Consider the following 23,402-nt stretch of genomic DNA (forward strand, 5'->3'; position numbering starts at 1 on the left):
ATATGAGCTGAACTGAAGACGTTCTAGAGGGGACGCATAACCGGCTGGGACGACCACATTGATTTTGCTCATAATTAAAATAAGTCTTGGGGGGTTTTGCACCCAGCAACAAACCTAGCCAAGTAACACTAGTATACCATGTCTAAGGGAGAACAGTTGATCTACGAAATGATTATGTCAAGAATCTACTGGCTTTCCCCACCGCCAGACATAGCCAAGAAGGTGACAATGAGGAAAACCCACCAGTATCTAGATACATGTTAGACCATTCAGCCTGGACGACTCAAGAGGTGGTGGGGGCGGAAAGCGATAGTCAGTGGGATGACCTACTTTTGGAAGATGGTTTTCTCGACGACTTCCTCCGCATTCTTGCCATCCGGACCAAGCACAATAGGCTGATTGAGATGTGGGCGTGGACCCGCTTGACTAGACAACAGCTCCAGCTTTGGGCTTACTGGCGTAGAAGGAGAAGAAGTTGATGAGGTGGACGGCAGCAAGTCAACGTAGTAGATATTGTTGGATGGGCCGACGTGAAGCCGAATTGTTGGCCTGTCGTTCTCACTCCCTATAAGGGAGGACCGTGAGGCGAGGGTCCCTACCCATTGTTTGGTGTTGGTAGACGTAGAGGTGTACAAGCCCAGGCGGATCATGTCATTGGATACATCCTGCGGTTCGTTGTCACCGCACGCTGCGGCGATATTCGTTGATGAAAAGGTGAACTCCGGTTGCAAGGTGGTCGAATCGTAGGAGACGTGAGCCAGGACGGACGGTTCGGGAGAAGCTACAGGCCAGCATAGGATCTCGGCTGACTGTGGTTGAGAGGATGAGGAGATGGCCGCGGAGAGGGAAAATAGGGAGAGCGCAGGCAGGAAATTGAAGTAGGATGACCGCATAGTGTCTGAGCTGCAGATAAACAGTTGCTTGATTGAGGCGAGGCTTTAAGTTTGGAGGGGAGGACGTTGTATGAGACAAGAAGAAGAAAACCGAAAGTCGAATGGCGGGAAGGTTTGGAACCAGCTTAGCTTTACTGCATCTAGATTATCCAAGCTCCGGAGGGCAGCGAGCGGTGGAATGTTTGACTAGCGCGGAGAGTTACCCGCTAAATTACTACTACGTACTGATTTGATTTGAGTTCCCCGCATACTCTCCATCATAAACAAAATAATATTTATATATAAGTACAAATCGAGCGTCCTATTGTTTAATATTTCTTTTCACTTTGAATACTGTAGGTATATCCACTGGCAGCTATTCACAAATGGTTTTTTTACCTCCCATCCCCGCAGGAAAATAGTAAACTGGAAGAGGAGGAAAGTGGGTCGGTCATAAGTACATAGTTCAATCATACTCCTCAGGTACTTTTATGAAGGTGGGGGGAGCTCCCAGAATAATCTCTACCGGATGATAAGTAAATTCATGGAGTTCGAACCAGTGCACCCAATCGACTATTCTTTCCTCTTCTGATTGCTGCTTGTCCCCTTCTGTTCTCATAATCTTCCAATTAACCCATTTCCTTCATCCCGAAGGTGCCTAACAAAGTCAATCAGGTGTAAGTGTCTAAGTCTGTGTCACCCCAAGCAATCAATTGGCTGCAGTATTTACCCATCAATCGCACAGAATCCTCCCCCCCTCACCCCCTCCCTTCCAGTTATTTTCTATTGCCTGTCTCTCCACAGCTGCCGTGCTCATTTTCATGCTCCATTATCGTTCAGATATAGACCTTTCCCGCTCGATCTCAGTGTCTCTCGCCGTTTCCATCCCAGCTCCATGGCCTCTATACCCCAAATGCCTTATCGACGACCCTCTCGGCAGGGTTCTAGGCAGGCGTCGATAGATACGCGGGATGAGATACAGGTCCGCGTAGACCACTATATTGGAATTGATGTCGGGACTGGCAGTGCCCGCGCTTGTATAATCGATAGCAAAGGCGATATTGTCGGCCTAGCCTCCGAGAACATCGGTCTTTGGCAACCTCAACAAGGATATTATGTACGTATTGGTGCCCAAACTTTCTCTTGCCTGGTCACTATCGTAAGGGTATGTGTGGCCTCCGATTGACCCTCCTGTCATCCAGGAACAATCTACGAACGATATCTGGCGATGCATCTGTGTAGCTGTTCAGCGCGCAATCAGCCAGCACAACATTGACCCAGAGACCGTGAGGGGCATTGGGTTCGATGCGACATGCTCGTTGTCGGTTTTTTCTAATGTGACGAACGAACCGATATCCGTGACGGGTCCCAACTTCAACTCGGACCGCAATGTGATCCTCTGGCTCGACCATCGCCCAGTGGAGGAAACCGAAAGAATCAATGCCACGAACCACAATCTGCTCCGCTATGTGGGCGGAAAGATGTCCATCGAGATGGAGATCCCCAAAGTTCTGTGGCTGAAAAACCATATGCCAAAAGAGCTCTTTGACCAGTGCAAATTCTTTGACCTGGCTGATGCCCTGACTTACATTGCCACCGGCGCCGAGCAGAGAAGCTTCTGTAGTGTAGTCTGCAAGCAGGGATATGTTCCCGTCGGGGTGGACGGGAGCGTAAAAGGTTGGCAGGAAGACTTTTTGGAGGAGATTGGTCTGAAGGACCTGTCAGAGGACGACTTTAAGCGAATGGGCGGTGTCGACGGGGTGGTGAGCCTTTTTCTTTGATGATCCTATCAACCACACGTCTTACCCTTCATCCACATCCTACCTGCCAATGAGTTTGACGGCTAACTGATGCTTCAGAATGGCAACTATCTTAGCGCTGGTGAATTGGTTGGCACATTGTGTGACAGAGCTGCCTCAGAGCTGGGTCTGCCCCCGGGGATTGCAATCGGCAGCGGCGTCATCGATGCCTATGCAGGTTGGATTGGCACCGTCGGCGCTAAGGTTGATCTCGAGTCGGAACAGCTGAGCTCTGACGTCGCCAAGAACGATAAAGCGCAGGCATTCTCTCGATTGGCCGCCGTCGCTGGAACATCGACCTGCCATCTTGCGATGTCCCCTGATCCAGTCTTTGTTCCTGGTGTCTGGGGGCCTTACCGCGATACTATTCAACCTGGATATTGGATGGCTGAGGGTGGCCAGTCCGCAACCGGGGAGCTGCTCAAGCATGTTATCGAGACCCACCCCGCGTTCAATCAGGCACTCTCGATCGCCGAGTCGTACAACGCCAATATCTATGAGTATCTGAACGAGCATCTTAGAGAAATGGTTCATGACCAGAAGGCTCCTAGTATCTCTTATCTAGGCCGACACGTTTTCTTCTATGGCGATCTTTGGGGCAACCGTTCCCCCATTGCAGACTCTGCAATGACAGGTTCTCTGATTGGGATGACGAGTGACAAGTCTGTGGATGGCCTCGCCATTCATTACTATGCCACGCTCGAATTTATCGCGCTACAAACCAGGCAAATTGTGGAGACAATGAACAAAGCAGGTCATAGCCTCGCCTCCATTTTCATGTCGGGCTCTCAGTGCCAAAATGACATCTTGGTAAAACTGATAGCATCTGCCTGTGACATGCCTGTGCTTATACCTCGCTATATTCATGCTGCTGTTTGCCATGGTGCAGCCATGCTGGGTGCCAAAGCCGCTAGTGCTGACGCAGAAGGCAAGACAGAAGATCTGTGGTCTATCATGGACCGCATGAGCAAACCGGGAAAGAAAGTCGTCCCAACTACGGATAAGACGGAGAAGGCCTTGCTTGACGCCAAATACAAGGTCTTCCTGGAGCAATGTTACAAGCAGCAGGAGTACCGAGCTCTCGTAGACCAAGCCGTCGCCTCCTGGAAGTCCTAACCTACTTTATCCACTCACCATTTTTCTTTCGCGTTGCGGAAAATTACAGTCCCTCTTCTTTTACTGAAGGATGCAGAGAGATCATGACAAAACTTGCGGGCAATGTTATTAGCTAGCGTGCAAAGATAGCCGTACTTGTTACACGCATCTACCATAGAATATTACGCAAGACATGCAAGCAGACCATGAGTAACCGATTATGAAAGTCTAATTATACAACTTCAATAATGTGGCAGATATACATGTTCGAAAAGCCCCAACCAACACGCAAATGTTAAACAATTTCGGGCAATCTTGTCAGACTCTAAAACACGGGAGGCAATGCACGCATAATCTGCAGCGAAAGTGTCTGCCTCAACCCTCGGGCGGACGGGCTTCCAGCCCTCACCAAGGATTTGACAGGCAGACACACAAATTAATCTACACTCAAAAAGCCCTTCCACTCCTGGACCTACCGATCGTGTAATACTTCTCGACTGGACTCGAACCAAGGGCCAGCGTATCGAAACGATCGACACCCATGGTCTCCAAGTTGCTGTAGCCAGAGAGATAGAATCCAATCACAACCACGAGGTACGTAAGAACGAGGATAGAGCCCTTAAAATAGTTGCTCTTTCCTTCGCCGTGCACGTAGGAGAGCAAAAAGACACAAAGGATTACGGACACCATGTCCCACTGCGGGAAGATAAGGCTGTAAAGGAAAGGTTGTTAGCAAGGTTTCTTGCTTCACACATTGCCTCTAAGGGACAAAAAGTACGGCAAGATCAAACATACTTGAAGGTGTGGCTTAGTAGCTCAGAAGGATCGATGACGCGGGCGTAGAGAGCACTGAACAGAACTAAAGCAGGAATCTGCAGAAGGCAGACCTGGAGAGCGTAGGCTGAACCAATCTCCATGGACAGCGCGATATTGCCGTTCATAGCAAACGAAATAGCGTTCTGTAGGCCAGATGAATAAGTCAACCTGATCTTGCTGGCGGCGGTTATTGAGGATTACATACCAGAAACTCTGTTGTGTTGGGGACCAAGGCAAAGAGCGTGATTCCAAGGAACTTTTCATCGATGTCGACACTTTCCAAGACCACGTCCACCGTGTTCACGAGGATTTCTGCGATGACAGCATAAAGAATAGTAGCACCCAGAAGTATTATAGAACTTCTCGTTTTACTCCAGTTGGGTGCATCATGACCGCCGCTAGTATGGCCAGGCTCCAACCCGATATCCTCGCTTTCCTCAAGCAAGGTCTTCACTTGATCAGCGGGACTTTTAGCCGCTTGACGCGTGCTTGCTTGCTGGGCCAGGGGCTTCCTTGTTCGGGCTGCATCGCGAGCGGCAACAGCAGCAGCCGTTGCGGCAACCTCTGTCACCTGGCGCACAAGATCCTCATTGTCTTCATTGGACAGACCAGTGAAATTTCTCAGCCTGGGGTTGCTATCGTCGCCCTCCGTCCGAGGGGGCACAAGGTATGGTGTTGTGCTCTTTCCTTGCAAAGAGGAGGTAGAGTCGGATTGGGCGTTATGATCATTGGGGTTTTCAGATAGTCCGACCTGCTTTAAAGACTGCCCCAGTATGCGCTTGTACAGTTGAGAATCCCGAACCGAGCCCTTGGTGATGGAACCACCAGTGCTCCCAGCCTGAATGTGAGGGAAATCGCCGTGTCTAGCTTCGTAGGCGGCTTGTTCGTTTGCGAGAGCTACAGCCTTCTTCTCCTCTACTTCTGTCGCCCAGATGAGAGCAGCATGGGTCCTCAGCGTGAACCATAACCCGATGACATAGGATAGGAACAAGAATATAGCAGCAAACCACGAATATGGCTGGACGGCCTTCCGGAAAAAGCTGTCATTCACGGCCGGCGTCTGCGAAAAGTAACAGCGACGACAATCGCTGTCCTCTGTTCCTACAGTGGTAACGCATAAGCGGCAGTTGAGCTCATGCTAAAAACAGGTTGTCAGCGAAATTGCTAGATGGACAATCACACAGCAGGCAGTGACACTTACGCTGCCATATATCTGGTAAAAGAGCGTGGGTCCGAATGCAGCAATAACCGCAAACATCAGCATTGTCGACGTGACGCCCGCAGACTTCACATTGAACCGCTGGGTCTTGCGCTTGATAGCGCCAAAGCACATGGAAAGTCCTGGAAGAAATAGGATACCTGCAAAGATGCTACCGATAATGCTGCCCTCAACAAGTTGCCCTTTGCCTTCGGTTAAAGCAACACAGTAAAGATAGACTTCAACTACGGTCGAGAAGAAGGCATTCACAGCTGCACCCATGCCCATGGAGGATTGAGCGGAAATCGATGCAACGGCCTGTCCAATAAAATAGGCCAAGGGAATGATGGAGACAAGCGCAAGGGTGAATATAAGACCTGGGTGCGTGATGGCAGATTGGAGGCCCAGTGTCTCGCTGAGAAGAAAGTAGTCAAAAATGACAAATAATACGACACCAAGAAGGTTGATCAGAAAAATGTTGGTCCCGCCGACAGTATACTTCCAATATCTCAATCCTGCTGCACGATAGGTGCATAACAGGACGGATGAGGAGGACCCGGGACTGAGTCTGGTGTAGGTGGTGTCGGAATGGTACGACAGAGCCAAGGGGTGACGACGAAGGTGATCAAAAAGGATAATGGTCACACGTCCCATGGGAATCCAGAAGACCAATAACCAGCATAGTAGCGAGACTAGAAGCATTAGAGGCCCTACGAGGAAGTAGAAAAAGACGAAGAATACGACGCGGCCAAGCGTCCACTCGCCACGACCGAATAGGCGCCGCTTAGGATGGCTAAGGGGACTCTCTCGAGGGCTGCCCCTTTGCGTTCGCCCTAGAAGACTATCTTGTTCGCTGGCCGAGTCGACACTGTTTCTTCTTCTCCCGACCAGTGACCGATCGCGTCGAGGTCCGAAGAACAGCCGGCCATGCTCTAAGTCGCCATTCTGCCATTGTTCGTACTCACTAATGCTGCGGCCTTCACCCTCGTCTTCTTCTGCGTAATTTTCGTCCGTGTCCAGACGGACGAAGGAGCCAAATGGATATATCAAGTACCACGAAAGTCCCGAGAAGACCCTCCCATATTCTAGTGCGCTGGGTGAATATGCGAAGACGAAACAAGCGACAGCACCTGTAAGCGCAGCCAGGGCTAACCACCAACCAAAAAATACTGTCCACAGAAGGTTAGTCAAGAACAACAAGTTGCCCACGCGACCGCCAGGCGACGAATGGATATCGCCTTCGGCGGTCTTTTCTACCGAACGGCTCTTTTTGTACAAGGCAGGTTTCCAGAGCCTTATCCCAAAAGGGTGAGTCTCGTTGATGGCCTGCTGGCGATCCTTCAGCGTGAAGCTTTCGGCATCACTAGTCTCTGCTTCATCTTCATCATTGTTATCGTTACTATCAGGGCTCCCACTCTCCGACTGTTCAGCCGAAGGCTCTAATTCCGTACCCGGATCGGGCAGGCCAATCACTTCTTCGCTCTCGTTTTCGGTTTCCGGTTGAATCAATGGGCTGTTCATGCGGGCATTGAGTCGTCGTCGCAGAGTCGAGCTCTGTTTTCTCAAGGGACGTATCCTAGGCGATGACTGGGGATTGGACGCGTGTTGCAGAGCTATATCCTCCTCTACTTCTTGTACATCATCCTCCGTAGAAAATTCCTGCCCCTTGTGAGGTACCTGTCGCTTAGAAGACATACGGCGGGTTACAGATGGTTTTCTCGGTCTGTCGGGCTGCAGCGGTGGGGTGGAAGTCGACTGAGAGGTAGGCATGCGACTCGAGCTTTCTGGCTGGTTCTCTTCCAGACGGGGATCAAGGTCCATCCTTGCGGGGGAATCCAAGGTCCCTACAGGAGAAATTAGTCTTTTGGATCAAAACGGGGCAAAGAAGCGAGAGAGCGCACCATAATTCCGCCTGGAAGGTGTCGCATTCCTCTGCTGACGGTAAGCTCCAGATGACATATCCTCGTTATCGACGTTTGACGATGAGTCGGCGGGATCGATGGGATGAGAAGGACCCTGACCCTCCCTTTCGTCGTTGTTTGACATGGTTGGTCAGTTTGTTTCGAGACTCGATTTTCTTAGCAACTTTTTTTTTTTTTTTACCAGCCCCCTTTGACCGTCTTTGTGATGATCTTGGAAAAACAGGGAGGCTGGGGGATGCCAGGAAAAGGATAGTTCGAGAAACACTAGTAAAAGAGAGTGGCCTGCACTTGAAACAGAAACGGAGATATCTTTCTTTTAACATGAACCAAAAAGCAACTAAGTTACATGTTGGAGTAAGCCCAAGGAAAAAAAAACAATCCGGGACGGACAGAAAGCGAGAGGGTAGAGAAGCAGGCGCGAAATGAGAAAAGCAGCTAGCTAGTTAGTGAGATCATGAGATAAGGTCTCACTCGCATCCCCGCAGTCAGCTGAGACCGTAGATATGCAGGTCACAGACGCGACCAAGAAGGATTGCACAATTTCAAAGACGAGTCCAGCAATAGTATTCGAGTTGGATGCCGAGAGATTGACCTGGGTAGGCTGTGGGTTGAAGCTGATCAACATTTGACTGGAGAACATGTGGATGTGTATCTACTGCGTACCACAGCGCTGACCAGCTACGTAATGCGTGTACCCCCCTCGTTACGTACAGTACATACATTCACCATACGAAACATGGGATCCCATCATATCTGCCTGAAAGACCCCATTCTATTGCTTTGCTTTCACGCTGTTGTGCCGCTATTCTTGACTGTATGATGGGCCTAACTCCAGCGTGACTGTTGTTAACATGTGTGTTTGGAATGGTGTCATATTATTCTAACAGTCCTGGTTGGGTGGCTTACCCACTCTTAGTACTAAGTAGGTAACCATAGAGTATTACATCACATGACCTGTTGCACTAGCCTCAGCCCTTGTGGCTGGTGTCTGTCCGAAGCGCTCTGCTGATATCAGCTAGTAGCCTACTTCGGGTTACCTCACCTAAACTAACAGCTAACTGCGGTACCTATCCCGCAAGAGCTCTCTCGACCCAGCTACCATAACCACGCCTTTCATCACCTTCACTGTGTCTCACAGTTCGACTGTTTTCTTCCGATTTCTCTGATCCGATTCAAAAAGGACTCTTTTGGTTCCTAAGATTGCCCCCAAGTCAAATAGATCGCCGACGTCCAGTTCTTTGTGATTCACGCCTCGCTGTGGCCGTATCTAGGAGCGTCATACCTGGCTGTCCATCATGGCGCTCGACAACTATTATCGCAACAAGATTGAGAGCATGAAGCTCGAAATCATTCAGGGTCAGGCTGTCTTACGGAGACTGGAAGCACAGCGCAATGACTATAATTCGAGGGTGCGGTTACTTCGGGAAGAGCTCGGCCTGCTTCAACAGCCTGGATCCTATGTCGGGGAGGTAGTCAAAGTGATGAGCACCAAGAAAGTCCTCGTCAAAGTGCATCCCGAGGGCAAATATGGTAAACACCCTCTGCAAACTTGCTCAGCTCGAGTCTTTGCTCGCTCAACTCCGTGCGTCTCTTACTAACCTCTCTTGGCGACGCTATAGTGGTGGACATTGCGGATGGCGTTGATATCAGCAAGCTCACTGTAGGAAAGAGGGTCGCTTTACTCTCGGATTCCTACAAGTTGGAGAAGATGCTACCCTCGTCGGTTGACCCGCTGGTGTCGCTAATGATGGTCGAGAAGGTGCCTGACAGCACGTATGACATGATTGGTGGACTCGACCAGCAGATCAAGGAAATCAAGGAAGTCATCGAGCTTGGCTTAAAACATCCGGAGTTGTTCGAGTCGCTTGGTATCGCACAGCCAAAGGGAGTACTTCTCTACGGACCTCCAGGAACCGGCAAAACCCTGCTTGCCCGAGCGGTAGCCCATCACACCGATTGTCGGTTTATCAGAGTGAGCGGATCGGAATTGGTGCAAAAATACATCGGTGAAGGTAGCCGCATGGTTCGCGAGCTATTCGTAATGGCTCGAGAGCATGCTCCCAGTATCATATTCATGGATGAGATCGACAGCATTGGATCCAGCCGCATAGACTCGGCGGGTTCGGGTGATTCAGAGGTACAGCGGACGATGCTTGAGCTTCTCAATCAATTGGACGGATTTGAGCCTACCAAGAACATCAAGATCATCATGGCCACCAACCGGCTTGACATCCTGGACCCGGCCTTGTTACGTCCTGGCCGGATTGACCGGAAGATTGAGTTCCCCCCGCCGTCGTGAGTATTCCTTGTGACTTGGCTCTTGTCAGGTGAAGATTATGTTACGTTTTGCTAATCGATTTCCGTCTTACAGGGTGGAAGCACGTGCCGATATTTTGCGAATCCACTCGCGGTCGATGAACTTGACGCGAGGCATCAACCTAACGAAGATTGCGGAGAAGATGAACGGATGTTCTGGAGCTGAACTGAAGGGTGTGTGCACGGAAGCAGGCATGTACGCTCTGCGAGAGCGGCGAGTACATGTTACTCAGGAGGATTTCGACCTAGCCACCGCCAAGATCCTCAACAAGCACGACGACAAAGAAGTCGCAGTCTCCAAGCTTTTCAAGTAAAGAAGGGTTGGCGTGTGAATAGTACCAGATTACTACAGCAAGAACTATTGGCATTTATTTTCGATGTTCTCTGATGGCCGCCTCGGCAACATCGCCACATATGTATTCCAATCATAACACCCACACATAATTCTTCCCACTGTCCCTGTTGAAGAACGGGTATGTTTGTGTGTGACGTTGAGGTCTAAGATGGGCCTCCCTGTGCGCATACAGTATCGTAGTCGGGGGTTTGTTAGCGGTCGGGTGCACGCGAAGAATAAGTCTCGGATCTGGCTGTACTGCTAGGCATAAGTACACCCTTGTGACTGAATAATTGGTTGACATACGGCCCATCATTAAGAGTCCGGAAGGGTAAGGCGTAGCAAATCAATGAAGTGCGTCTTTCATTGGTCGCTCAGCAGATGATCATCTCGTCATCTACTTCAAATAGTCAGGCATGGCCTACTTTGCAGTAAGTCTTGGGCAATACTTACTGCGTGATTACCATATCTGTTTGGTCTTAAGTCTGGCATTGTCTACTGGCGGATGAAGGGATGAACTACATGATGCTTCGATGATCGTGTCATAAATCTTATTCATGCCCAATATCTTGCCTAACCCGGGGAGATGTGCCACAATCGCCTCCCCTTCCCCCGGATGCTTGTATGACGTATGCTGTATGGAAAGGAAGCTTTTATTGGGGAGACTGCAGCGCCATGTTTCTTCAAGACCGATCTGGGGAGGGTGAGGTCTTAGTGAAATGTTATCAAGGTCAAGGCACATGCACGGTGGCTGCTTACCTGCCTCTTTACGTGATTGCAAGAGTTTCTTTTTGGGCTTATAAGGGAAGTACAGATCAGCTAGTGAGTGAGTACTAGTACTGTGTGCTGCAGTGATCGACAAGATGGTAGCAAGTGAGCTCAACTGACCGCCAAGAGTCCACTACTGACTGTATAGTACAATTATGTACTAGATTGATATGTACTATGCCGAAGTCTACCTACTCTCTGTCTGTCCATCGCCAGGAATCTTGTGCAACACCAGGCTTGGCAGAGGGATGGGCAACATGGATTCGGCGAGAGCCAAGCCGCCAAGATGGACCTGGAATAAGTAGGGTTTGCAGGGGAGGAAGTTTGACTGCGAGGTGATAGGCAGATATAGTAAAATTCTTGTGAGACACGTATATCTGAATTAGCCTGTACAATGGAATAGGCCCCCATAAACATACTTCGGCATGTACGGTGTGCAGCTGCAAGGCTAGGAAGGTTTCGCCAATTTTACCACATCTTACTTTCAAGCTCCGCGTGATCAATTAGTATGAAAGTATGAAAGGTAAAAATCTTAAGGTGACTCTGGGGGTTTATAGGATGACGTCTGGGGTAGCTTGGGTCAGGCCATAGTACTGCAAAGGAGGGGATGGCATGACATGTATTTTGTTGCTTGTGTTGGCAGTGGATCGCCAGCATCTATGCGGAGAAAGCATGAGCAGGTCACCGCCTACTATACATCTAGATAATACTTACTACTGGTTACTTGAAAAGATACTTTCAAGGAACTTCGCCATCCATCTATTGTGAAGTTGGGACTGTGGATAATGTAAATAGATATGTTCCATGTAACGGACTGCTGTAGAGACTCGCTCGGCGTTAAAGCAGGGCCCATAACGCCTAAATGTATTCTCATCCCTAGCATCGTCTGGATGTCCGGAGCACAAAGTCCGAAACTCAGGTACGGAGTAATGATAGGCTTCATAGCGGCTTTCCAGAATCCCGACTGGCCGGTTGATCTCCGGTTGACGCGTCGAGAGGAAGAACTTTGACGTGCGCGTGACCAGCGGGTCCTTGTCTTAATAATCAACTTTTGTGCTGCAGTCTCTTGGGATGGGGATGAAGTATTACTACTCCATACAGTAAAATAACTACGGTCAGTAAGTACTCCGCGGATTACTGAGTACTAGTATTGTTTTGTTGAATGGATAATGCTCAGGGTCTCGGCTCAAGTGGGGCAGTCCAGATCTGATGACCTTCCCAGAAGGTGGATCACTTTTCCTTTTACCCTCCCCCCTTTCTTTCTGAATGGTTATGGACTAACAGTTAGGTCTCCATTTTTCCACTCCATAATAGACAGTCTCGTACGAGAAACCGGGAGATGCAATGGGGTGGAATTAATGGAACTACTGGGGGAAGCGGGGAGGATTTCTACTATTGGATGATTAGGAAGGCACAGGTCGCTGTACTTTCCCAAATTTATCTACACAGTACTACTTTATCTTTGGTATTTTCATTATACTCTTTCTTCCTCCAATTTTCTTTCCACTATAGTAGTGCTTCTACCTAGTAGTAGAGTACTAGTCATTCCATGGTATTCTAGATAAGATGAAGACTCTAGGAGAAATTATTTCCATCTGCCCTAAATTTCTCCCTCGTCTCCCCACGGAATTCAACCCAACTGGGACAAGGCAGCTCAAATAGGTAATCTGCCAGGACGCCGGCCTCGGCAGCCCATGCATTGGTCACCGTCCATCCTTTTTATTCTTTGCCAGATCATCATCATCCAGCCTAAACTTTAGAGCCCTGTCTTAGCTACTCTATTTCTGATTCAATATTATTATTCACTATCTTACTTAATTTCTCTGTTATCTCTTCCAATAAGAGAGAGTTGTCCGTTTTTATGTCATTACCTTGTTATCCGACTTATGTTGGGGTATGCTTATCGGCTTTCATTTTCCGTCACCATTTCTGGTTTACTATGTAGTCTATCTAGTACTACCTTATCCGACTTGAACTTTCTCACCCCCTGTCCTCTTTTTTCCTTTTTTACTTAACTGATAATCGGAGGAAAAGAGGGCTTGGCTGGACAGGAGGCAAGATGCATTCTCCATCCGGATAAGATGGTCCGTCCTTTAAAACCCCCAATCACACCGATGCTACCGCCCCCCTTCTTAGATAGCAGATAGTAGTAGGTAGTACTAGTAGTTCTACAGCGTGGTACAGTAGTAAGTTGATGACTGGCTAATGGCTAATGCATAATCTACTAAGTACGTAGTATGTAGTTAGCTGTTCTCATTCTTTCCCAATTACCCAACTCTTAGTACCCCCTTCCCCCCGGGGGGAAGAAAAAAGGTGTGGGCCTATCCTTTCGGTCCGTCTGGAGTCATGCATGGTCTGGCTAGTTAGGTGATCTCTGACTGCTTCTTCTGCTCTTTCTTCCTCTTCTTTGCCTTTGCCTTCCTTCCCCCCTCTCACCCCAACCTGCGACCCACCCTGGCGGATTGGATGAATGCTTGGCCCGTCTGATGATCTGTCCGGAGTACCGAGTACAACCTGCAGCTCCCATCTATCTATTCATTCTCTCAGGCCCATCCGAAGTAGATCACTGGCTCGGCTCGCATGGTAAACCTCCCCCCATGTAGGTCGCTGCTGAGGTGAGGATCTTGCCATCCTCTCGCCTTCTTGCCCGTTGTCCGTTTCAAGTGGTTGCATGAATTTAGTCTGGTCTATCCTCTTAGGTTCCCACACCGGCTTCCTTCTTTTGGCTCTCTCTTCATTGCCGTCTGTGTTGTTCCTTTAATTTTCTTTTACCTTTTCTTTTCTTTTCTTTTTCTTTTTTTTTTTTTTTTTTCTTTTTTCACTATATAAGACTAAGTATTTAACTGCCTCCTCCCCGGCTACTGTTGTCAACGAGGTTTCCTTTTATTCCCAAACCTTCTTGCCTACAGGCTCGTATGCACCCATATCTACGGCTCTTTATCTTCCCTCCCTTCCCCGTATTTGAAAATAAGCTCTAGAGGCACCCACCCTCCAATTCCACCGGCATTCTAGAAGCCATCTTTTCTCCCCTTGAAGCCTTCCTCCTGCCTACTGGTCCTTTCACCCGATAGGGTCCCACGGACACGCTTGTTCAGTCACTTCCATTGTCTACTGGGTAGGTAACATTTCGTTGTTCGTGCTTGTTTCAATATCCGCGAACTAGTAACAGAGAACACTCATACTTCATCCTATCGTGATGCAGCATACAAATTGACTGTCCTGCGCAAATCGGCCCGACCAGCCCGTCAGAGGAGAAAGAAGTACTATATACATCCAAGCATTATATAGCATTTCTAGATCCTATTATTAGCCACCCTGCCCAACTACCCAACCAGCTGGCCTGAGTGGTGCAGATTGCGCACGAACAACTCCCTGATCGTCGTCCACTAGTCCGGTGATCTCATTCTTGTCGCATTGCCACTCTTCCTTCGCTGCCCCCCGTGACACTTCTTCTTTTGGCGCCCAGAGCCTCTGTATAACTCCCTAGTATGTCCAGCGGTGAGCTATGGTCCACTTTAGTCACCGCAATCGATCCCGGTAGTACCAAAGCCATGCCCATCATCCTTCAATCGACCATCGATCTTCTGGAGACAGAACTAGCCAAGGCTAGAGCGGCGCTCCATGAGATCCAACCTACGGCATCCTCTTTATTTACGAAGCGAGATGAGCTCGCTTTGGGTGCCGTGGCAGCATATCGTCAAAATCTCATCGACCGTGCGCCGGACTTTTTCTACGGCGCGAGTCGGTTGACCCCCAAGGAGCTGGGACTTGTCCCGGCTGTCCGCGAAGTACAGGCGGACGATGATGAAGATGATCATGTAAAGACCGCGTCCAAGCAACACCTTCGGCCTGTCCAGCCGATTGCACCCAAGCGCGCTTCTTTGGCCGATGTCTTATCCAACAGTCTAATCCTCGATCATATGGCCCCATATCTGTCAACCTCCTCATTGTTGGCTCTAGCATCTACTTCCCGCCAGGTTCGGTCATCGATAGTGGACACTCCCTACATTTTCCGCCACCTTGATCTGACCCAATGCCGTGGTGCGAAACCAGCCAGCACATCTACGACAGACTCGGCGGAGCAAGTATGGAGTGGTGAGCAAGGGGAAGACTCCGCAGTCGAGGACGAATTTTATTCTGCGCCTCTGAGGGGCATCTTTGCTAGTCTCCAAAGGCAGTCGATCCTGCAGGACGTGCGCACATTGGTTCTGGATGGACTGTCCGTTCCAGCGGATTTGCTTGCGGAAATTATCCTCACAGATCGCTTCAACGTCAACATTCTATCTATAAGGGAGTGCCGCCATCTCAATGAGCGGAAACTGATGCAGGTGCTGACCCATGCGGTACGGCCTTCCCGCCCTAAGGGCACACCCCGCGTTAAAGGAATCTATCACTTTACTCCCCTCCAACAGTCTCGTGCGGTGATTCGCAGCAGATACCGCGACTGGTGGAGCTCGAGATGTGGCAACCAATCGTCCATTACCCCGAGTCCGGAAAACGGGTCTGCAACTGGTGAAGTTGCTGAAAGTGCCACACAGCAACAGGATGCATGGTATCGCTCGTCCGGGCAGCTCTTCAAGCGGAGCATTGAGGATGGCTGGGCAGAGACAATCAAGCAGTGCGAAGGTATCATTGCATTTGACGCTGTTTTGTGCCGTGGTCCTCGTCACGACGTGGATCTTTCCACTCCCATGCCGGAAGGCCAGAGTGCATCTCAGCCAGAGGGCCGGCCGCCGCTTGCGCCAAAACTGGCAACTGTTGCACTAGGGCCCCGAGGATGCGATGGCTGCCACACCTCACCCGAAGGCCCGACCTTCTGGGGTCAGTCCCCGGATGAAGACCTTCCCCTGCTGACGCCGCCACCGCTCCACTCTTCCTCTGTAGTCAAGGCAAAAAGGCCGGTGTTGATTCCGGACGAGCAGCCAAGTCTAATCGCTCGCTGCACAGATTGCTTGACAGATCGGTGGTGCCATCGTTGCAATAAATGGTTCTGTGAGGATTGCCTGCCTCATCCAGAGCGTGTACGGAACAATCTTTCGCCGCACCAGACAGCGTTCAGAAACCCGCAGAGCAATCTGGGTAGTACTGAACAGTCCGAAGATCATAGTGTTCGTATCTGAAAGGCGCCGTATGATGTAGAAAAATTGGCTGACTAAATTGAACAGCACTTCAGCCGCGGTGTAAGCAAAGATTGCTGGGAATGCGGTCCAACGGTAAGTCAATGAGACTACGGTTATGTTTGCCGCTGTTCTAACAGCTTGTGCAGTGTGTCCAGTGCAAGACGGAATGCCAGCGAACTTGCCAAAGCTGCCGTGGTGAATATTGTGTTGAGCACAATGAGGGATGTTCGTCGACGATGGTATGCTCCTTAAGTCACCCAAACCCCTTTTGCGACTCACATTGACCTTGTTGGCATTCTCACAGTGCGATTGGTGCAATGCCAGTACCCGGCATCGGGTGAGAGAACTGTACTGACATCCTGTGCGAGTCGAGGCTCCCATGAGCTAGTTTGGTGCAGACACGCAATTCTAAGATCCTTCAAACATTTAAGTATTCTCAACCTCTCTCAGCCTGATCTCATCTTGCTATATTGAGGCTTTTTTTTTCGTTAGGATTCACGATCTCGTCTCTTTCATTTTTTCTTCATATATATTTTTTTCTTTTGGTAGTACTATATTAGCCGGCGTGCTTTTCTCGCCACTCAGAATACCACTGCAGCGCGTATGATTTAGCCATAATTTGAGTGTATCTAGCTTGAAAGGGTTGTAGGCCCTAGGAAGCAAGAGGAGGTTAAACAATGATCGTTAGTTGTCAAAAAGTAGTAGTAAGATGGAGTAGTAGTAGGGAAAGTGGACAGTAAACAGACTGAAGTTAGATGACAAATCGGCGCTTGGAGTTCCAGAAGGCACGCGGTGTTTCGCAACCTGAGATGAGCCGCAATGGCTGATGTATGCATGCATTCTTTTCATCATTCATCGCCTCCCCCCGGCCCACCATCATTCTTAATCTCTGATTCTTGACCCATGATGATCTCCGCTACTGCCCTCGTCTCCACTCTCCCCTCCACACTCTCCTTCCCTTTGCTTCCTCACATACCTCTTTACCTCCCGCTTCGGATATCATGACGGGGAACCAAGGTTCCTTGCGCTGGTCGTCGCAATTGACCGTTGCTCCAGCCCAGCAAATTCCCAAGCTTTCCGGCGATAAGATCATACTGCCGCCATCCGCGCTCGAGCAGCTTCTCGCGGCTGCCCCGCTTCAAGAGGTAACTTCGTCAGGTCCAGCACGCCCATACCACAGCACTTTCGATCCTTTTAATCCGCACACCTTCGCCGCCGAGTCCCAGGCACGCGAACGGGCGGTGGATCGCCAGCAGCAATTGCCCCATCCGCTTACGTTCCGCATCGTGAACCCTCAGAACGAGCGGGTGGTATATGCTGGCGTTCGTGAGTTCTCTGCGCCAGAGAACGAGATTGGTCTCAGTACCTTTTTGCGCGGGGCACTTGGCATTGATGCCACTGGACGACCGTCACCACACGATGATGATGGTACTGATGGTGAAGTGACAGACGATGCGCCAGCCGCCCCGACCACGGTCACGGTCCATGCGCAGCAGTTACCAAAAGGTACTTATGTCCGTCTGCGCCCTCTAGAAGCTGGATACGACCCGGGGAATTGGAAGGCTTTGCTTGAACAACAGCTGCGGGACAATTACACCACATTAACCTCTGGAGAGGTCCTTACTGTTGCAGGGGGGCGCGATCAGTCATTCCAGTTTTTGGTTGACAAAGTTGAGCCTCATGGCAATGGCATCTGCGTTGTGGATACGGACTTGGAAGTGGATATTGTCGCCTTGACGGAGGATCAAGCCAGAGAAACGTTGGAGAAACGATTGGAGAAATCTGCTCGTGTCTCTGGGAATAGGGCAGGCACATCTGTTGGGGGCGAGTTGCGACTTGGTCAAGTAGTAACTGGCCAAGTTGCGCTTGGGGACTATGTCGACTACGAGGTCCACAAATGGGATCCTACGAATGCACTGGAAGTATCTGTCGAGGGTGCCGATGAGGCAGATCTCTGCCTCTTTGCCAGTCCCCTTTCTGCTCACCAGAGGAACCGACCGCGGGAAGATGAGCATGTTTTCAGTGACCTATCTAATCGGCCGACTAAACGGATTAGGATCCAACCTACGAATGTGGATATGGAAGGCGCTGAGATGCTGTACATATCGGTACATGCACCCACTTCCACCGCCAGTTCAGAAACTGGAGTTTCGGCGCTGCCGTACAGCCTACAGGTTCATGTGGGCTCGTCACCCGCACAAGCTGAGAATGCTGCAGGCATCGAGCCAAAAAGCCATGAACCGGGTGATGTCCAGTGTAAGAACTGTCGTCAATGGGTACCTGAACGGACATTGATGCTACATGAGAACTTTTGCCTTCGAAACAACATCCTCTGCCCCCAGTGCCAGAACGTGTTCCAGAAGCGGTCTTCGGAATGGCAAAACCATTGGCATTGTCCTCATGACTCGGCTTATGGCACCGGCGACGCAGAAAAGAATCGACACAATCTCTTTTTTCACAGCAAGCGCTCCTGTAGTAGCTGTGGATTTGAGGCGGAGGACCTCCCACGTCTCGCTCAACACCGCACAACTGTCTGTCCGGCCAAGCCCATTTTGTGCCAATTTTGTCATCTTGTGGTCCCTCAAAAGAGTGAATCAGACCCTGAGATGGATGATCCGGACGTTTTAGTCTCCGGTCTCACACCACATGAATTGGTGGACGGTGGCCGGACAACCGAATGCCACCTTTGTGACAAAATCATCCGTCTTCGCGACATGAAGATGCACCTTCGCCATCATGATCTAGAACGCCTGTCTCGACCCACTCCTCGCATATGCTTAAATAAAAATTGCGGACGGACGCTTGACGGACGCGGTACGCAGACTGCAGTCAAGCTCGGTCTATGCAGCATCTGCTTTGGACCACTGTACGTAGACACCTACGATCCCGAAGGCAAAGCGCTCCGGCGGCGCATCGAGCGCCGCTACCTCTCTCAGATGATGAGCGGCTGCGGCAAATCATGGTGTCAAAACGAATACTGCAAGACGGGCAAGCAAGCTAGACCGTCTTCCACATCTGGTGTGTCTGCTCCGATGGGCGCGGCTGCTATTCTAGCCGCAGTGCGGCCTTTGCTTGACGCCGTCAATCTTCAAGGAGATGCGCCGAACACCGCTCCTTTCTACTTTTGCACGGATCAGGCAGGCCAGCAACGTCGCATTGCTGCAGAAATGCTCTCAGCTGAGGGCGCAGTAGCTGACGGCAAGACCTATGCATTGCCGTGGTGCGTTTCCGCCGTTGAAACCACGGCGGGGAATCTAGATAAGGCGCGAGAGTGGTTAGAAAATTGGGCGCCTGCGCAGGGGGAAGGCACGTATTCGCTTCAACGGTAAATAGAAATTTGTTAATATTGTCAAATACCATGCAGAATATTATCAGCCACTTAAGCAACGATACTATTCAAGCATTGTGTATTCTCTCACGTGTTGAATGCGGATCACTATCAATGTTAGAATACTATATCTAATGAGGCCTGCTACGCACTTGTGGCTGGAAGATATCCCTCAGACTTGATATTATATTTGAACTCTTTTCGTGGACATCTAAATTCGGCATTTATAAATCTACGCAGTTCAAGGAACAATCCATGTCTCCTTAAATAGTATGTATAGAAGAAAGGGAGAGCTTAATGATTCGTTGTCATGATTTCAATCAGATATCGTCTGTGCATGCTTGCATGTATAATGTGTATCACGCCGCGCCCGTCTTAGCAGCCAGAGTCCCACTTCCCCGAGACGAAAAGATACCCATGATCCCAAAGACCACATAAAACAATGCCAGTGGGTACGCGACTAGGCCCCTCATTCCACGCATGCGCGCCACAGCACAGAACATTCCCGAGGAGCTGTACGTGCACCACCCCACGGCGGCGGTAGTCAACAAGTATCCGAACAGAGTGTCCATAGGGATCAGGATCCCCACTAAGCTGGTCAGCACTAGCGGGAGGAAACAGTATCCCAGCACGCTAGCGGATCGAGGGAAGGTCAAAGTAGCGGAGAAGTGGCCGGCAGCGGAGGAGTCCGACATCGTGGGTTTGTGATGGGGAGAGTAATTGGCGGGATCTGCGGCGTTGGGGACGGGGGCCGTATCCAGGGCGGGAGACATCAGACTGAGAATGAGATGTAAAGCTACGGTCCCGAAGACTGCGACGCCGTAAATGTAGCCGTAGAAGACCTTGCCGGAGAGGAGCAGGAATGTTCCATATAGAACGATGTAGAGAAGGGCTCCGTAGAGGTCGCTGTCATCCATGAGGTGTTGGTCGATACGCGCAAAAGGGTTGAGCACAGTTAGGGTCTATAAGGTAGGAGCAATGGTAAGCTTGGGTTTCACTAGAGCTCCTGCTGTATATAGCTGGTTGATCAGACCGGGGGGGTGGGGGGCTTGCAATATGTACACACCTTCGTGCGGATATGCTCGAAATTGACTCCCAACTCTTCTAGAAGTGGCGGCTCCCCATCGTAGCCCTCCGTGCCAAATGCAGCGAGCCATCCGGTCCTCAGTCCTCCTTGCTCACCCATCCTTCCACTGACTCCTGCAGAAGGGGACCCGAAGCCGCCATATCCGCCACCAACCCCTCCGACGGGGTATGCCTGAGATGCTGGGTTAGGCGCACCACCGAAACCGCCGTAGGATGCCTGTGACGGGGTCGTATGGCCCGAGACGGAGGTATAGGATGAAGGGTAGAATTGGAGGTTTTGCGCCGATGATTGTACGCCGTAAGGCTGCTGCTGGGGGTAATACTGGGCCATTGCGGCCAGGCTTTGGGGTCGATGTCGGATTGAAGAGATGAGTAGAAACTGTAGGACCTAGTGTACGTGTCGGAATGTCGCGCTATCGATTAGAAGAGTAAGCAGAGGGGGAGACTGATTTGGGAAGTTGAGGATGGAGATGGAGACGAGGAGTTGCAAGTAGAGAGAGAACAGCTGGCGGGCGGTGAGATGAGTTGCCTGAGTCCTCAAGGCCACCAGCCACATCGCTTCCTCCATATCGCTACAGATATAGTTATTAGTTGTATACTTAACGAGCTAATAATCGTGGAACATCAACGCTTAATTGATTCATGCTTCTAACAGGAACGGGAACTCCCTTACTAAAGAAATAAAAATATGAGCAACTCTCCCCAGTCTCCCTTCCCCCTCCTCTATCTAGTTTGTTACAGTGTCAAATATTTTCTACAGGAAATTAATGCCGATTCCAAACTGCAGCCCCTTCCGGCCTTCCTCACCCTTGCGAAGTACCAGGGGTAGGGAGAAATTGAGCTCAAACCTGGCCACTGGATGGGCGTAGACAAGTCCGACACCCGCCGCAATGCTAGGCAGACCATTGGTCAGCTCGGAAACCGTGGAAGCCATGGCATTTTGGACCTCCGCTCCCGAAGTAGGTGCGTTCTTGTCAGCCGTGCGGAGGGACAACAACCGTCCGCCGTTGACAAAAGCTTGCAGGCGGAGAGGCTTCTCCGCGCCTACCCTGGGGAGCGGGAACAGAAGATTGGCGCTTCCTGCAGCATAGACATCACCACCGACAGCATCTGCTCCATCATGGGGACCAAGACCGCAGAGACGGAATCCACGGACATCCGTAGGGCCTCCAAGTAGGAACCGGTCGTTCGTGCGAGAGAGCTGGGGTTTGGAGTCACTGTCGAGGCCAAGAGGGTAAAGAAGGCCGGCGCGGAAGCCAGTAGTCAAGCTGATACCGCTGTCCCCTTTGATGCCAGGAATCGGAATGGGAATTGCAGCTTGCGTTTCAATCTCTGACTTCCAAAAGGAGACATCGCCCTTAAGGGGGCCCCAGCCAGCCACTTCGTTGAACAACTTCGCGTAGTAACCACGAGAGGGAAGAAGCGGGCTATCTCTTCGGTCCTTGGTCCAGCTGTGGAACACGCTGCTCTTGACACTGTCGCCTGCATCAGCTCGAACAGTAGGGGATGCGTTCTCGGCAAGTCCAGTCATCTGTCTCCAGAAACCGTTGTAGCCGAATTCATGTTGTTGACCGGAAGGACTTGCCCAGCGGAATTTGGACCATCCTCCTCGAAGCACCTCCTCGTGGCTCGCCCAGGACTTCTGCGTGGCACTGGCAATACCACCAAGCTCCAGACGGAGATCCGGGTTACTCAGGACTGGAGTGTCAAAAGTGGCTTGATAGGCAGACCTTGTTCGGGTGCCCAGAGACGCATTTAGGTTCAGGTTCTCTGCACCTCCGAACACATTACGCCACAGGAGGTTGCCATAAGCCGAACCTTCGGCATTTCCAAGATCAGTACCTGTCTTCAACAGCACCCGGGACCTTTCTTTGCCGGAGAGATGAACTTTAATGCTCGGGATACCCGACCCGTCTACTTCGGACTGGTCCAAGTATACCGAAACGGGCTGTTGGAAGATGTCTAAACATGAAATTAGAGTCGAGCCTTAAGCTAGCTATCTTCAGGAAAGGGACGAACCGAATCTGTTGAGCTTGTCCGCACGTGCCGAAACTTCCCGCAAGGCCTCGGAGAGCGTATAGGGTCTGTCTTGATTACTGCTTAGAAGGGGATCGAAGATCCGCTCCAGGAAGCCTCGGCGGGTGTTGCGAGCTCCGTGAACCTCTACCGAAGAAATAGTGCATGGCAACGTGGAATTTTGGTCGAGCTGATGTTATACAAGCTCATAGGTCAGCTATCATGACGCACGATGTATAGTAGTAGTAATGATCATATCCATGGCCCACAGCCAACCATGAGGGAACAGTAGCTTACCAATTCACCAAGGCGAGTCTGCGCCTTTTGATAAATGGCACGAACGCGCTCATCAACTGCCTGCTGCTGCTCGTTCAGCACTTTCGGATCGGCACGCTGTTGCAGGCGCGCGAAGATCTAGAAGAGAGAGAACGCCGTTTGTGGTCAGTGCATAGTGCCCGGGGGAATTCCTCAGGGTGAAGCTAATGGGGACTCATCACGAACATCTTCGTCATCAGCAGAAAGTGGAGAGGACATTGCTGCGGCGGCAATGGCCAGATGAGACCTGCTTTTCCTTTCCTGCTTTCCCTTCCGAAGCGGCGAAGATGAAGCCATCCGCCCTCGCACGTGACCGTTCCCCGAGGTGCCTCCGGGGGGTTCCTTACAAGCCAGGCCGCAACGCAACTAAAACCAACTATAGACCCAGATCTTCCCTCTCTCCCCTCTCTCCCCCAT

General features: G+C 50.6%; 9 protein-coding genes across 9 annotated transcripts; 4 read left to right on the top strand and 5 right to left on the bottom strand.

Moving 5' to 3' along the window:
• Positions 1–185: 185 nt before the first annotated feature.
• Positions 186–893, bottom strand: AtWU_00580 (uncharacterized protein; the record flags this gene model as incomplete). The annotated part of the gene is made up of 2 exons (XM_035495695.1): positions 186–249; positions 331–893. 2 exons carry the CDS (start codon positions 891–893, stop codon positions 186–188), a joined length of 627 nt encoding a protein of 208 aa, XP_035351588.1.
• Positions 894–1,767: 874 nt separating this feature from the next.
• Positions 1,768–3,787, top strand: AtWU_00581 (FGGY-family carbohydrate kinase; the record flags this gene model as incomplete). Its single annotated transcript, XM_035495696.1, has 3 exons — positions 1,768–1,989; positions 2,075–2,635; positions 2,732–3,787. The coding sequence occupies 3 exons, from the start codon at positions 1,768–1,770 to the stop codon at positions 3,785–3,787; spliced, it is 1,839 nt and encodes a 612-aa protein (XP_035351589.1).
• A 426-nt stretch (positions 3,788–4,213) lies between these two features.
• AtWU_00582 (calcium/hydrogen antiporter) lies at positions 4,214–7,826 on the bottom strand (the record flags this gene model as incomplete). The annotated part of the gene is made up of 5 exons (XM_035495697.1): positions 4,214–4,478; positions 4,562–4,725; positions 4,788–5,720; positions 5,784–7,624; positions 7,682–7,826. The coding sequence occupies 5 exons, from the start codon at positions 7,824–7,826 to the stop codon at positions 4,214–4,216; spliced, it is 3,348 nt and encodes a 1,115-aa protein (XP_035351590.1).
• Positions 7,827–8,997: 1,171 nt separating this feature from the next.
• Positions 8,998–10,332, top strand: AtWU_00583 (proteasome regulatory particle base subunit RPT6; the record flags this gene model as incomplete). The annotated part of the gene is made up of 3 exons (XM_035495698.1): positions 8,998–9,232; positions 9,322–9,997; positions 10,074–10,332. The coding sequence occupies 3 exons, from the start codon at positions 8,998–9,000 to the stop codon at positions 10,330–10,332; spliced, it is 1,170 nt and encodes a 389-aa protein (XP_035351591.1).
• A 703-nt stretch (positions 10,333–11,035) lies between these two features.
• Positions 11,036–11,547, bottom strand: AtWU_00584 (uncharacterized protein; the record flags this gene model as incomplete). The annotated part of the gene is made up of 5 exons (XM_035495699.1): positions 11,036–11,046; positions 11,112–11,148; positions 11,241–11,260; positions 11,316–11,479; positions 11,540–11,547. 5 exons carry the CDS (start codon positions 11,545–11,547, stop codon positions 11,036–11,038), a joined length of 240 nt encoding a protein of 79 aa, XP_035351592.1.
• Positions 11,548–14,671: 3,124 nt separating this feature from the next.
• Positions 14,672–16,595, top strand: AtWU_00585 (uncharacterized protein; the record flags this gene model as incomplete). Its single annotated transcript, XM_035495700.1, has 4 exons — positions 14,672–16,228; positions 16,286–16,333; positions 16,387–16,479; positions 16,545–16,595. The coding sequence occupies 4 exons, from the start codon at positions 14,672–14,674 to the stop codon at positions 16,593–16,595; spliced, it is 1,749 nt and encodes a 582-aa protein (XP_035351593.1).
• A 646-nt stretch (positions 16,596–17,241) lies between these two features.
• Positions 17,242–19,569, top strand: AtWU_00586 (putative ubiquitin fusion degradation protein (Ufd1); the record flags this gene model as incomplete). The annotated part of the gene is made up of 1 exon (XM_035495701.1): positions 17,242–19,569. One exon carries the CDS (start codon positions 17,242–17,244, stop codon positions 19,567–19,569), a length of 2,328 nt encoding a protein of 775 aa, XP_035351594.1.
• Positions 19,570–19,927: 358 nt separating this feature from the next.
• Positions 19,928–20,985, bottom strand: AtWU_00587 (transporter YIP1; the record flags this gene model as incomplete). Its single annotated transcript, XM_035495702.1, has 2 exons — positions 19,928–20,530; positions 20,635–20,985. 2 exons carry the CDS (start codon positions 20,983–20,985, stop codon positions 19,928–19,930), a joined length of 954 nt encoding a protein of 317 aa, XP_035351595.1.
• Positions 20,986–21,408: 423 nt separating this feature from the next.
• On the bottom strand, positions 21,409–23,204 carry sam50 (SAM complex subunit SAM50; the record flags this gene model as incomplete). The annotated part of the gene is made up of 4 exons (XM_035495703.1): positions 21,409–22,616; positions 22,674–22,860; positions 22,968–23,084; positions 23,172–23,204. The coding sequence occupies 4 exons, from the start codon at positions 23,202–23,204 to the stop codon at positions 21,409–21,411; spliced, it is 1,545 nt and encodes a 514-aa protein (XP_035351596.1).
• Positions 23,205–23,402: the final 198 nt, after the last annotated feature.

The sequence above is a fragment of the Aspergillus tubingensis genome (assembly GCF_013340325.1).
Source record: "Aspergillus tubingensis WU-2223L DNA, scaffold_2, whole genome shotgun sequence".
NCBI classification, from domain to species: domain Eukaryota; kingdom Fungi; phylum Ascomycota; class Eurotiomycetes; order Eurotiales; family Aspergillaceae; genus Aspergillus; species Aspergillus tubingensis.